We start from the raw sequence: 14,162 nt of genomic DNA on the forward strand, positions 1-14,162 counted from the left end.
TGCATACACATATGTTTATAGTGACCATTGAGTGTCAAAAATGTATAAACCAATTTATATATATTAAAATTATATATATACACCGGCAAGAGGTGCAGAGAGCGGGAGGGAAGGAAGGAGGTTGAGAAGGAAATTAGGAAAGCCTATGTCCATGTACCAACTCCCCAGGAGGAAAGCAGTTCTTTTGTGCTGCTAACATGTAATGGTTTAAAAAATGCATTTTTAGATGCAAAAGTGCCAACAAATCCTCTCAAACCTTGTAACAAGCAAATTGTATGTGCATTCAAGACACCCTTGTGGGTGTAGGATAAGTAAAATATACAAAGATACACACATACAAAATCCTGGGCAATCACTTGTTTCATTAAAAAACTGAAAATCACTCTCATTAAATGTGAATATTTTATTCTACAATCAGTGACCTTCTCATTTCTTATAACCCATTCTGCCAACCAGAACTGAAAACACCTATAAAAATCCTCTGAAGTACGCTGCAGGGCTCAATCTATGTATTTTACTCTCTTTTGTCATGAATTTGCAATGCTCCCAGACAATGCAACGGAGGCTCTGGGACTTCTCCCCTCCGCTCAGCTGGAACTGGGCACTGCCCTGGCCAAACCCCTCCATCAGCCCCTTCCTTCCCACCAGCAAGAGACTGCTCACTCTGAGTACACCTTCCCCCTTTAAGCTTCTTTAACTCCCCTCCCCTTTCCTAACCATCATGTAGAACATCCCATCCTTTGTTCCTAAGAACCTGGAAACCCATCCCGAGGTCATCACCCAGTGCTCCAGCTTGGCAGAGCCTGCCAGGACCAAGAGGCGGCCTGGACACTGGCAACTTGGACAGTCCAAGGCTTCCCATTTCTCCCTCTTTCTTCTCTCTCTGTCTCAAATCCTTTCTCCTTATTTTCTGATATGAGTTATCAAGGAGAAGCAGGGAAGTGAGGAGTGGAGGAGCCCATGTCCCACACCTGGGACGGGGAAGGAAACACGTGTTGGGTCGGAAGAAAGGGCTCAGCCTTCTGGGCTATTGGCAACAGCCCTGCTGATCCTCCTGTGTGGACTTGAGCAGCCCAGTGAGAGAACATCCTTCCGGGTTGTACTATTATGAGAAGCTCGCCCTCATGTTACTGACCTGGGGTTGCTAACTGACTTCATGGTGCAACTTCCACTTGGCAGGAAACTCATATCCTTTTTGTGGTACGCTCAAGTGGAAAAGCGGGGGAGTTGAGGAAGAGGCTAGGAAGCCATGAGGGTACTAGACAGGGGTTTGAGTTTTAAAACTAGGTCCTGCCTGGGCTTCTGGCCGCACTGGGGTCCAAATTCCCACCTCTCTTATGCTAACAGCAGCTTGCAGGGCCTTCTCAGCTTGTTGGCCTCTTTCCTGAAAGACAGGTCCAAACCCCCGTGCTTAGACTGCCACCTGCTGGGTTCCTTACCCATTAGACTTTCCTTGGGGCTTTTCAAACTCGACTTGTCACACTTGCAATGGTTAGGAAAATCTCATTGGGACTCAGAAGCCTGCCTTCCCGAGATAGAGCATTATGATTAAATACAAGTGTGAAATGACTCACCTCTGTCAGCCAGGGATCCCAGGGTTCATAAGCAGAAAATTTGATAAAGGTTTTATTGAGGGAAGCACTTAGTACCACCTCCTAGACAGGCACGCCATGACACGAGCTGACTTTATGATTGGCAAGAAGTGACTAACCGATAAGACACCCCAGCTGCAGGTCTCTTTTCCAGGAGATGAGCTACAACCAAAGGAGGAGTTCCAAAGATCCAAAGAAAGTGGTGCTGGTGCCCATGGAAGGCCAGAAATGCCTGACATCTGAGTCTGAAGGAATTCAGGTTTACTAGAGCAGGATCCTCTGGCCTCAGTGGGTCAGGGACTCAGGCAGAGGACGCCATGGAAGGCTCCTGTGGGGCACGCCCTGCAACTTTCCCACCACCCAACTCCTACTCCTCTTCCATGGACCCATCACAAGAGACGCCTCATCAGTCCCTTCTGATTTCCCCCTGGAAAGTGTACTCATCGGCCTGCACAGCCAGAGCCTCAGGAGATAAAGAAAACCTCTTGACCTCCCCCACCCCCAGGCTGTGTCCAGGTCTGCCTTCCATAACCCCAGACTCGGGGATCTTGACATCCAAGCCTGCCATGTTAATACTCTTTAAGATGATGCAGGTGCACATGGCGCCATCCAAGTTCAGGTTCCTCTTTCCACCATGGTTATTCAGCAATGCAAAGAGAAACCGGCTTGATTTTCAGAAGATACTGACACGTCGGCTGATGGATCCATGCCCTGACAGCGGCCTTTGATCAGACCTGGAAAGTTGTCCAGTTCAATCTGATTTCTTGCTACAGAGCAGTAGAAAGAGAAAGGATTATAATAGTTGCAAAACAGGCTGAGGATGGACTCTTTGTAGCGGCACCAGTGGTAAATAGGCAAATGGTGCATGTTTAGTGCCCCACGACGGGCCCAGAAGAGATTATCACATCAGGGTGGAGAAATCCAGAGGAGGTCAGACCTCTCTGCCCTCTTAGCAGGTCTACACCTGGATTTACGAAGCCTGTACTTTATGGTCAGCTTGGGAATGTCAGTTAGAGCTCTGATGAAAATGCAGCTGCTTTGCAGCACTCTGAAGAGGCTCTCTGTAAACACTCTAACTTAGACCTGGGGTTGAGTGGGGGCTAAATTACCCCAGGACAGCACTTTAGCGTAAACATTCTAATTTAGACCTGGGGTTGAGAGGGGGCTAAATTACCCCAGCACAGCATTTTATTAGCCAGTCACACCCAGGTATGAGAGCGAAGCTCCAAACACTGCAACGGGACCCACAGCGGGGATAAGGCAGTTGGCTGAGGGGTGTACACGGCCTCGAACAGCCATGAGGAAGTAGAGGATGAATGGGAGTCGAGCAAGGGAAAAGGCGGGTCAGTGCCATGCTGACCTTGAGGGATAAGGCTCACGGCGACTCCCACGGCTCCGAGAGGAACTGACGTAATGGGAGGGTGAAGGAGGCAAGTCTGGGTGCTTGAAGCAGAGAAAAGCCCAGGCCCTACTGAGTCCTTTGCTGGGCCTGTGTGGACACAGATGTGGACCCTTGGAGGTGGAGCAGGGCCTGCACTCGTCCAGAGGGGACCAAAGGGGGTGATGTCCTGCATCTCACGGACACCAGCGAAGAATCCTCGGACAGAGAACAGCAGTGCTCAGCACCCCGCAGGAGCCTTGGGTGACTCTGGCCCCGGTGATCTAGCCTTCCCAGTATTCAGGTGTCGATTGGGTTCTGTCCTCTTATTGGGGTGAGTCACCACCCCATTCCTCAGTGCTTGTGTGCCTTCTGGGGGTCAACTGCTCAGTTTTCTTTACCCTCAGCCGGAACTGCTGGTCGGGAGATGTCCTTGTCAAGCTGCCTCCTGGTGACATCAAAGCGCGCACGCTGTAACTGGGGAGAGGCTCTTTCTACTCAGGTCCACCCTGCCTCTCAAACATCAGGCAGCCTGGGGCAAGGTTGCAAGAGACCCAGCCAGCCTGGCCCCTTCAGGTCTGCTTTCTCTGCCTGGAGGTGACCCCCAGGCATGGCGTGGAGAACCCCGAAGGAGGACTGTCAGTGTCACTGTAGTGATCATTCAGCGGAAGGACCCTCATCCGCACCATCACAGAAGACTGCGTTGCCTCAAAGGAGAGGCTGCAAGGGGCTAAAGCCCATTACTGATGTATTTTTGGCTATAGGGTAGCTGTTACCAGGCCAGGTTTTACTGATAGTCAAGTCATTGAGAGAATACCACCTGCTAAAGATTTCAGATGGATCCATGAGGCAGTGCGACCCATTCACCCGCATTAGCAGGCCTACACACTCTCCTTGGACAGATTCCGAGACCCTACCCGGTTCTCTGCCCTCGATCTCAAGAAGAACTTCTTCTATTCTCCTGGATCCTAGCTGGCATCTCTTGTTAGATTCGCCTACCCAGGGTTAAACCTAAGCCATCGGAAGCACCCGAAAATAAAGGAGACAGACCATCACCTTGCATCCCTCATAGCTGTGGGCTGGTGGGGAGCCTTACTTTTTGTGTTGTTTTGTTTTTTCAGAAAAGAAAACATCAACCAAACTGCTAAGGCAGATGAGTAAACCATTTTCTCCCTCTAAATAAAAGTCAACCCCATCTGGGAAGTTGGGTCCTTCTTTTTGTGTTGTGTGAGTAGTTTTCTCTTCTCTTGGTTACCACAGTTCATCCAGTTTACTCTGGAAAATAATTTCCGTGTGAGACTCGGTCACCCAATGCTTCCAGTGTGGCACTATCTCCTCTGTTTTCCAGGAAACTGGACAGGATGTGCACCCTGCTAATCTGGCCCCATATCCTGTATTATGGTTTCTCATAGCCTTCCTATCTGGACCATACATATTTGGTTTCTTGTTTTCTTTGGGGGGGGTACCGGGGATTGAACTTGGGTCCTTCTGCTTGCGAGGCAGGAGGCAGAACCACTGAGGTAAATCCCTGGCCCTTGATTTCTTGTTTTTTTAACAGATAGTGAATTAGAGGTTGTGACCCAAGCCAAGGACAAAACCCCATCCCCACCTCTATGGTTCATCCATAGAGGGTCAGAGGAAGAGTAAGGCTCCTTTAGTGCCGAAAGACCTGGCAGGGGACACTGCCTTGGTCTCTGCATAGGTGGGGTCAGTACCTCTATTCAGCCTGGAGTAGCTGTAGCAGACGGACATTCTTCCTCCGCACTCCTGAAAGGTTTCAGAGACCGGGTCTCTTGGGGCAGGAATGTGGATGAACACAGTCAGGGCCTGTGGGATCACAGCCCTCCACTCACCGGAACCGGGGCAGCACCCCGGAGCCGGCCATCTGTTGGGCAACCCCACCGTGAAAGATGCAGCGGAAACCGCCCTCGGCCTGGCACGCTTTTCAAATCCGTAAACTCGTTCATTGTCGGGCACCACTTTGCCTCTCTGCCCTTGTGGTTCTCCCGCGCCCTGGGTGCTCTTTTCCTGTCTCACCACGTGAGTCTGCTTACCTGAGTGCAGCTTACCCCTCTGAACGTCTCTGAACCTGGCTGCTTCTCCCTGCCTTGTGCAGGGCGCACACGAGCCTGGGGACCGGTGCTAAGGCCGTATCGCCCCTGGTAACTCTTACACAAATCGTTTTTGTCTGAGCGCTGAAGAAGTGAAAGAAAGCTTCCAAGGTACATGTGCTTAGAGGTGGCCGCTGAGAGTCTATGCATCAATCATTTTAGAAGAATTTAAGGACTTGTGTCCTTCCATCCAAAGCAAAGTATTTATTTTTAAAATTTATTTTATAACACAGGTCACTATTCTTTCTAGGATATATCGTTACATGAAAAACAAAATCAAATAAAAAAACAAAAACCCAAAGGGCTTTATGTTTCAAGGTGATGTTATTTTGTCCCTCAGAACTCTGTTGTGTAATTACTAAGTTCTGCCTAATGTCAACCGCATGACTGAATGTTGTGAATCTGTCAGCTGACATGTTTTGTTTTAAGACAAATAGGATCTGCATTTGTCTGCCTCTGGCCTTCAGCAACCTGGCAAGCGGGCTCTTATATTTAGCGCTCAACCATTAAATGTGGGCAGGCTGGAAAATTTTCTAGTATCTTAAAACAAAAATAGTAATTGATATAAAACTTTGTTTTTTTCCCCCAGATGTATCTATGCAGAAAATTGGTAATGCAACACAGCACATGTTGGCTTATTTCAACAGAACCCAAATTTCTCTAAGTCACGCACCATTCAGTATGTTTTCCAAGAAATATTTTTCAATATTGATGGAGAAATTATTTTAAAGAGGATTAATATCAATCACTCTTTTTTTTCAAATGATTTGCTCTTTTTGGTCCTTTTAAAACTCAAAAAGTCAATTTTTACAAAATACAATTTCTGTGGAATGTCCAGGAATGAAGGAGTAGATTTAGACACACCGAGTGAGTGTGAGAACTGAGAATGAAGAGCATAATTCCAAAAAAGGCACAGGATTATTAGGAAACAAGCGGAGAAATTTAGATTAGCAAGTGAGAATATAATTTTTGAGATCAAGAGACACTGGGTATTTATTATTGTTATTTTCAAATAACTGTTGTTTTGAAAAATAGTTTTCATAGAATGGTTTTATATTTTCTTTATTAAAGCTTAATTGTAATACATTAAAATAAAAAATGAGAAAAGAACGTGATATCATTTAGCAGCACAGTAGCTCTAAATGAGACACATCTAAAAATTCTCTTTTGTTTGATCAGTTACCCTTCCATAATTTCATATCCACACGCAACTTTGCTCCAATTTTCTTGAGGGCATTATTTACCTCTTGATTTCTCAAGCTATAGATCAATGGGTTTAACATGGGAATCACCACCACATAAAACACAGAAGCAAACTTATCTGTGTTCAGAGAATGGCTTGACTTAGGCTGCAGGTACATAAAAATAATTGTCCCATAAAATATTGAGATGGAGGCCAGGTGAGACGCACAGGTAGAAAACGCTTTCTGTCTCCCTTCTGCGGACTGAATCCTCAGGATGGCAAAGAGGATGAAGGCATAAGAAATGAGCACAATCACGAGAGAGCAAATGGCATTGAACCCTGCAATGATTAGCAACATGAGCTCTTTGACGTGAGTGTCAGAACAGGCCAGAGCCATTAAGGGAATGTCATCGCAGTAGAAGTGGTTGATCACGTTGGAGCTACAAAAAGATAAGCGGAACGTGGCCACTGCCTGTACCACACCCACCGTGAACCCATAAACATAAGTGCTGGCCATCATTTGAACACACAGTTTCCTAGGCATGAGGATGACATACAGTAGCGGGCTGCAGATGGCCACGTAGCGGTCGTAGGCCATGACGGAGAGCAGGTACATTTCACACACTGCAAATGTGATGAAGCAGCACACCTGGACGGCACAGGCAAGGAATGGTATACTTTTAACATTGCGGCAAAAATTCACCAGCATATTTGGGGTGACAGCGGAGGTAAAACAGAAGTCAATAAAAGCCAGATGGCTGAGGAAGAAGTACATGGGCGTGTGCAGCTGTGGGCTGACTTGGATCAGCGTGATCAACCCAAGATTGCTCAGGACACTGACTAAGTAGACCACTAGGAACACACCGAAGAGGATGACCTGGAGCTCTGGGTCCTCTGTGAGCCCCAGGAGGATGAATCCAGATTCTGCTGAGTGATTCCCCTCAGCCATGGAAGCAGTATAAAAAGTTTTCTTCAATAAAGCCTTTTTAGCACACATGGAACAATAAATTTCCTGTAATCAGGAGGAGGTTAGGAGGTGATAATTATCCACTAGTCTTTTGTGGAACATATTCAAGGAAATGTCTTCCTGGTGTGCATGGTTTCAGATGGTATTTATTTATTGTGGGCAGTAATTTCAATGCACATACTCTGGGGTTTTTTAAAAATAGAAAATTATTGATTAATCTATGTTATGTCCACATTTAATAATAAGAGAAAAAATTTAAATACACGCATTAATAAACAATAAAATTCATTTTATTACAAATTAGTAGGTTCTTTTCAAATTCACTAATTCATGAATGTTTTGTTAGAATGAATAATACATTTTTAGAAATTGACTCTTGCAGAGATAATAGGACTCCTAAATGATGACCTTCGTACTCTCTATTTGTAATATTTTTTATCTGTTTCTTTCATGTATGCAATTCCCAATTTTTCTGCAATTGTTATGAAGTATTTGCAAATTCAGTAGAGAAAAAAAGAATGTTATCTGAAGTAAGAGAAGAGAAATCCTAAGATGAGCTTCAGTGGTCTTCTCTCAAACAAAAGAGACCACTGTTCTTTTCACTCCATGAAGGATATAGATTGCTGGCGTGTTTGTCCCTGAATTATCAGATGGCTCTCTGAGGCTGAGACCTCTCTCTCCATCCATCTCTCTTCAGCTGCCTCTGGTGAAGCTGGATCACTCAGGTATCTTGATCTTCCTACTAGTCTTATTTTATGTTAATGCTCTCCTTTCAGAGCAGCAGAGTCTTCCCTTTCAGTCGTCTGGCTACTTTGAAAAGTCAGTCAGTGATTTCAGCCCTTTCAAGTGCCCAGTAGGTCAGTTCGAACTCTTGATCATATAATCATGGAATTGATCGAGGTCCACACTTTCGTCACCATCATGCAATCCCAGCATAAAGATGACTGCAAGAGCTTCGTGGCTTTAAGATGTTTCAAAATAGTCATCCACAGGTTCAGGGCCTTTAACCCCTATTCTCCTGACTCGTGTGCACTTAGCTCATACACTGATGTTTTGTGGAAACTGTTTACCTTTTGCATTTTATTACCAAACTGCCTAACAATCCTTCAACTCTTCTATGAAGAAGTATGGCTCCTGTGTCATGAAGTTATTCTGTCTGATAGCCTGGTCCCGCTTCAAAATCTACTTCCCTTCAGAACACTTTAAATGTTTGAAATTTCTCTTCTGAACAGACACGCATACCTGACTAGTTTCCAGGAATCTTTAATTAAATATTCCACATGTATCTAAATTTGCATATTCAGAGTATTCATCAATTCAGAAATATTCTACCCAACTCATTGCATCAAAGTTAATTCAGGATGTGTTCTCCCCTTCCTCCCAGCCACCCGCATGAGCAAGTGAAAGAAAACACATCTCATATATCATTCGAACTTTACCAGTGAACAATTATCAAGCAACACTAATTACTTAAGCTATTTTTCTTCAAATGTATCTAGTGGTAGCATTTTCTGTATTGTTTAGGCTTTAATTTATAACTGAAGTTTTGCTTTCCAAGTGCTGTGTTACCCACCCCTTTCACCATCTTTAGTGCGTCTATGGCCCTTCCAATGTGCTTCCTAACACATAAATTGTAGGTCACTGCCTTCCATTAAACCAGGAAGCAAGTCCTAACATTTTAGCATTGTTCATTAAACTTTTGATAGATAAGCATTTCTTTGTAAGCTACCTTCATCCCTTGCAATATCATAAATAAAATAAGTACCTATAACTTGGACTCAGCAATGAATAGACATTCCCAGTGATATCCAAATTATTGAACAAAGATTGTGTTTCTCTGTACCACTTTTGTCACTTCAGTTACCTTTATCTTTCCCCTGCTACGTACTGCTTTTGAATAATCCACAGAAAAACCAAAGTGAGCCAGCATATCTTGAGGCAAATTTTGTGGTTCCAGTGTCACCAAACCTTGGTTAAGTATCACAAAGTTATTCCATATTATGGTAGCCTGGTCCCTGTAGAGTATTTTTCTTAAATTACATCATTTGAATTCAATTTCTGAGCCAAGTATATAATACTGTTTCACAAACATAGCAATTATGCTGTGGTTGATCTTTGGGACCCAATTTGCTTAATAGGCAAAAATAATCACTTAAATGGTATAGCTGAGCCTAATAGTATTAAATAATTAATACATTAGAGCAGAGATTATTTTAACCTATGATAAAACACAGTAATTTTAATTAACTTTAATTTGCTCCATACATACTAGTACAGGTTATTTATAAAAGCTGTACATTTTGGTAAGAGGTCATGGTATATACTAAATCTAAGTAAATTAACTTGCTATTGGTTTTTGCAGTGCTATGAAGAGATGATCTATATTGAAATAAAGCCCTGAATCTACACTTGAAACTTATAATTTTTAAGGAGTTAAGCCAATACTGGTTAAACAATGGATTTCTTAGGGGTCTCGGGACACATTTATTTAAATCTCAGAAAGTCATTGCCTGAAATTTCTGTTTAATGAGAAAAATGATTTCATATGAACTTGATTTTGTCTCCTGAAGTCAGTTGGAAAGCATTTACAACTATGGGAAAATTATCGTTCATCTTCAAATCCTATGAAAAGAGTGTTTTCATTTGCATTCTTCATTCCCAGACATTTAAAAGCATGAAAGTAGACGTATAAGTAGGAAATCAGAGCCAATGACCTATTTTTAATCCGAATAAAAGAAGAAAATTATTTAGTCTTATTATTTGAGACTGTTTTTCCCTACAATCATTGGTTTTCTGAATTTGCATATCACCCTTCTTCCTATAAGAATTGACCATAACAAAAAAATCTTATGTACAAGAGAATTCATAGCAGGCTGATGCAGGGCCCACAGTGAGATAGCCAGGCTAACAATACCTGGTGTTGGGGGCTTTTTGGATAATGCCCATGTATGTTCCCTTTTCTTGGTCCTCTTGACAGTGCTAGCATGCAGTTTTGCCAGTAGGAGTTAGTGTGTTACATGCTTGTTCTGTCCTGCCCCATGCATGTTAGAGGGGACGCTTCCGTTTTGGGAAAGATGAGTGCAGAGAAGAGCTAGTTGGAGAAACTCTTTTGCAAATCCCCAATCCATGAGTGAGATGTAACAACTGTGCCTCCACCTCAGCATCTGAAGTGTCCACTGTCCATCTGTGATGCTCCGCTGGTTGGCAGGAAATCAGCCTCGACTTCCTGATCCTGGTTTCATCCAACTTTTCAGAGAAAGGATGAGTTGGTGAACTTCAACATATCCAGAGCTTTACTTGCCAAGTACCTCATTATTTTATCTGGGTCGTTCAAAACAATTTCTTCAGCAGTCAAGGAAATATTCCTCCCCTTTGATTGTCCTTGGCACCATAAGAGAAAGCCATTACCTTTTGGGATTCTGTGCGTGAGTATTGGAAATTCTACAAGTGAGCCTCACCTCCACATCCTCTCCATCGGTTCTTTATATCAGATAATCCAGCCGTCAGTAGGCTGCCTCGGCAGCTGTCCAGAAAGCTAACAGCAAGTAGGTAAGTAATAAGATGATGCTGTGTGTTTGTCACTCTTTCTGTTTAGCCACTTCCCCTCTACAACATGCTTGTGGGTGGAGAAGCTGTGAGTGGAAAGGTAGTCATTCATGGACTGATCGCAGTACACTCACTGCAGAATAAGTGCCTGAGGAGCCCATCTCTGAATTACTTCTTTTCCAAAGACAATCTGGAATATTGTGCCACAACGTCATAAAAGAATGAAACATAATAATTCATCTCCCTGAAAGGACCCCAGGTCAGCAGATGTCTATGTTTAATCAGCAACACGGGAGAGGTCTATTTCACATAGACAATCTGCTAAGTATGTAAATTTAAGTAGCTTCTTCTTTGTCATACATTTTTAAAGAAATTAGGGAATCAGGAAAATATTTAGTGTATGTGTCTTTATTTTTTACCTGGCGTTTTATGAATGCATCCCTCGTATCTGGAAGTGGAGCTTGAGGACAAAGGGAATCTGAACTTTTATACCTGCTCTGCTCAGAGCTTTGTATGCCTTGGTAACTATTTTAAATGCAGTTTAATTTGAGAAATGGAAAAGCTGGTATAGATTCCTATGGACCAGGAATTTATTTTCAGACATGGGCCAAGTGAAAAAATGAAAGAAGGGGTATTACATCCTACAGTTATTTTTATATCCAAAATCACATTCTACATGACCGCTTCAGAAAAGTGTATTATGCCGTGTCAAGACAAAACACATTCTATACTGGGCATTCAGACAGTATTTTAAGTGTAAAAGTAGGAATACAGAAAATGCCCATTTTTATTTATTGAGGTCATTTTTGAAATTTCATGCACACACAAGCCTGCATGCTCCGGCTGACCGCTTTCTTCAGAGCCTCTTTGACCTCCTTGTTGCGCAGGCTGTAGATCAGAGGGTTCAGCATGGGGATGATCATGGTGTAGAAGACAGAGGCCATCTTATCCGTGTCCAGCGAATGGCGGGAGCTGGGCTGCAGGTACATGAAGATCAGGGTCCCGTAGAAGATGGTCACCGCCAGCATGTGGGAGCCACACGTGGAGAAGGCTTTGCGCCTCCCCTCAGCCGAGCGCATCCTCAGGATGGCGGAAATGATGAACACGTAGGAGACGAAGACAGTCAGGAGGGAGGAAAGGAACATGATGCCCGCGCAGGCGAAGATCCACAGCTGTTTGGAGCGTGTGTCGGAGCACGTGAGCCTGAGGAGAGGCATGTCGTCGCAGTAGAAGTGATTGACGACGTTGGAGCGGCAGTAGCAGAGGCGGAAGGTCAGGGTGGCATGAAATAACGCAACCAGGAAGCTGTAGCTGTAGGGGGCAGCTACGAGCTGAATGCAGAGGCCCGGGGACATTCTGACCATGTACAGCAGAGGGTCGCAGATGGCCACGTACCTGTCGTAGGCCATGGAGGCCAGGAGCAGGCACTCAGCCGTCATGAAGGCCAGAAAGCAGCCTAACTGAGCCGCACAGGCACTGAAGGATATAACATTTTGTTGGTACAGGAAATTGCCAAGCATCTTGGGCGTGATGACAGACGAATAGCAGAAATCAACAAAAGCCAGGTTGCTCAGGAAGAAGTACATTGGCGTGCTGAGTCTCGCGTCTGTTCTGATGACCAGGATCAAGCCCAGGTTGCCTAGGACCGTGAAAACGTAGATGGAGAGGAAGGCCGTGAAGAGGGGCATCTTCAGCTCCTGGCGGTCGGTGAGGCCCGCGAGGATGAACTCGGTTGCCTGTGTGCAGTTTCTCTGAGCCATGCGTCCTCAGGACATCTGGGAAACAGGGAAAACGTGGTCAGGTTTAATATTTCTGTAATTTTTTAACCTTAACAATTTGAGAAGCAGTTTCTTTGTTATTACCAAAGTGGTGATTTGGTATTAACAATGACTAGCACGCTTAGAGTCTAATGATAGATGACGGTCAAAGGAGGCATTTTGCAGAAAACATGTTTATTGCCACCTAGATTGTACTTATAAAACTAAGACTTGTAGGATAGGAACTGGTGCTGAGTGGGTTGGTCTGTATTCAAAAGCTCTGTGCAGTTTTAGAAATTTAACATTAACCTTCTAAATTTAAAGCTCTAGCTTTACTGAAAATGTTGACCTTAATAATATAAATGAAAATGAACCTGATTTACTGAACTCGCTCTCCTTTCGGTACACCTGAGCCTTGTACACACTATGGGCATTCCGACAACCGCACGGTACTCGGTACCTTTACTCTGCGTTCATCCCTTTCCACCCCATATTTATAACTGTCTTAGTACTGCAGACCCTGAAAATGGATGCACTTCTGAGAGACCCATGAATGGGCCCTGTAGGTATTTGTTTGCTTCGTTTCTTATTATGCCCATTTTACAAATGGGGAGGAGAAGTCTCAGAAAGGTGAAATACCGGAAGTAAGCGGAGCCAGGGAGAATTTGAACCTGCGCTTTGACTCAGGAGCCCTGTACCTCATTATTGTTCTCCGAATCCCCTCTGTATTCAATCACTGTAGGCCTAAATAACAGCTACAAGTGTATTCATCTGCATCTGTAAAATATAAACTTATCTGATCAAATACAATGAATATCAAGACTCTAAAACTACTTTAATTAAAATAAACCAACATTTATTCTCCAATAGATTTTCTTCAGTTTGCACAGATTCTGACATTACCATTTACTTAAAAGCACGTACATTGCCATTCTGATATTAGCACATACATTTGAATGATTTTTATTTTATATTCATTATTTAATTTTATTTCATTATGGTATCATTTAAAGTGGAAATATCCTCTCATTTTTACCTATTGTTTTAGACTTTTTCCATAATTAGGATGTTAATATTAATGTATATCTAACATGATGCCATCATCTCTAGACAAGTGGGTATAAATACAGAAGTCCTGCTAAGATGCACTATTTTTGAAAAATCTTATTAACACAGGTATTTTCTTTCTTTACTATTCTGATGTAAAGAATCACCTTTCCTTGTACTTAATACCTGGATCAACCGATTTTTATACTACATTGTTATTAAAAGTAAATAAATGTGGGAGTGGTGTACCTGTGTGTAAAACTATATTTATAAATGTATTACATTCCTAGATACATTCAATGTAGAGAGATATGTGTCTGAAAACCAAGTATCATTTAACATTCAAGCAAAATAACAAACATGATTATCTTTGTGCAGTGGGGTACGGGAGTCCTTTTCATCCCCTGGCACCCAGCTGAGTACTTAGTAGATAGTAAGAAAATGCTGAGTCAGATGAATCATCCGTCCTAGTTCTGTACATGGACAGACTTTTTCCCATCTAACTTTTTCCCAGTCTAACATACCAAACAGTCATCCTACATCCAATGGTTATTTTCTCCTAAAGTTACATTAAAATATTC

General features: G+C 43.3%; 2 protein-coding genes across 2 annotated transcripts; both read right to left on the reverse strand.

Annotated features, from left to right (window-relative positions):
• Positions 1-6,256: 6,256 nt before the first annotated feature.
• Positions 6,257-7,228, reverse strand: LOC104851239 (olfactory receptor 5AL1). Its single transcript, XM_010608413.2, has one exon. The coding sequence runs from the start codon at positions 7,211-7,213 to the stop codon at positions 6,257-6,259; it is 957 nt and encodes a 318-aa protein (XP_010606715.2). The 5' UTR covers positions 7,214-7,228.
• A 4,349-nt stretch (positions 7,229-11,577) lies between these two features.
• Positions 11,578-12,537, reverse strand: LOC104851240 (olfactory receptor 1044). Its single transcript, XM_010608414.1, has one exon. The coding sequence runs from the start codon at positions 12,535-12,537 to the stop codon at positions 11,578-11,580; it is 960 nt and encodes a 319-aa protein (XP_010606716.1).
• Between the last annotated feature and the right edge of the window lie 1,625 nt (positions 12,538-14,162).

Source organism: Fukomys damarensis, unplaced genomic scaffold, assembly GCF_012274545.1.
Source record: "Fukomys damarensis isolate Sample0158 unplaced genomic scaffold, DMR_v1.0_HiC HiC_scaffold_27, whole genome shotgun sequence".
Classification (NCBI taxonomy): domain Eukaryota; kingdom Metazoa; phylum Chordata; class Mammalia; order Rodentia; family Bathyergidae; genus Fukomys; species Fukomys damarensis.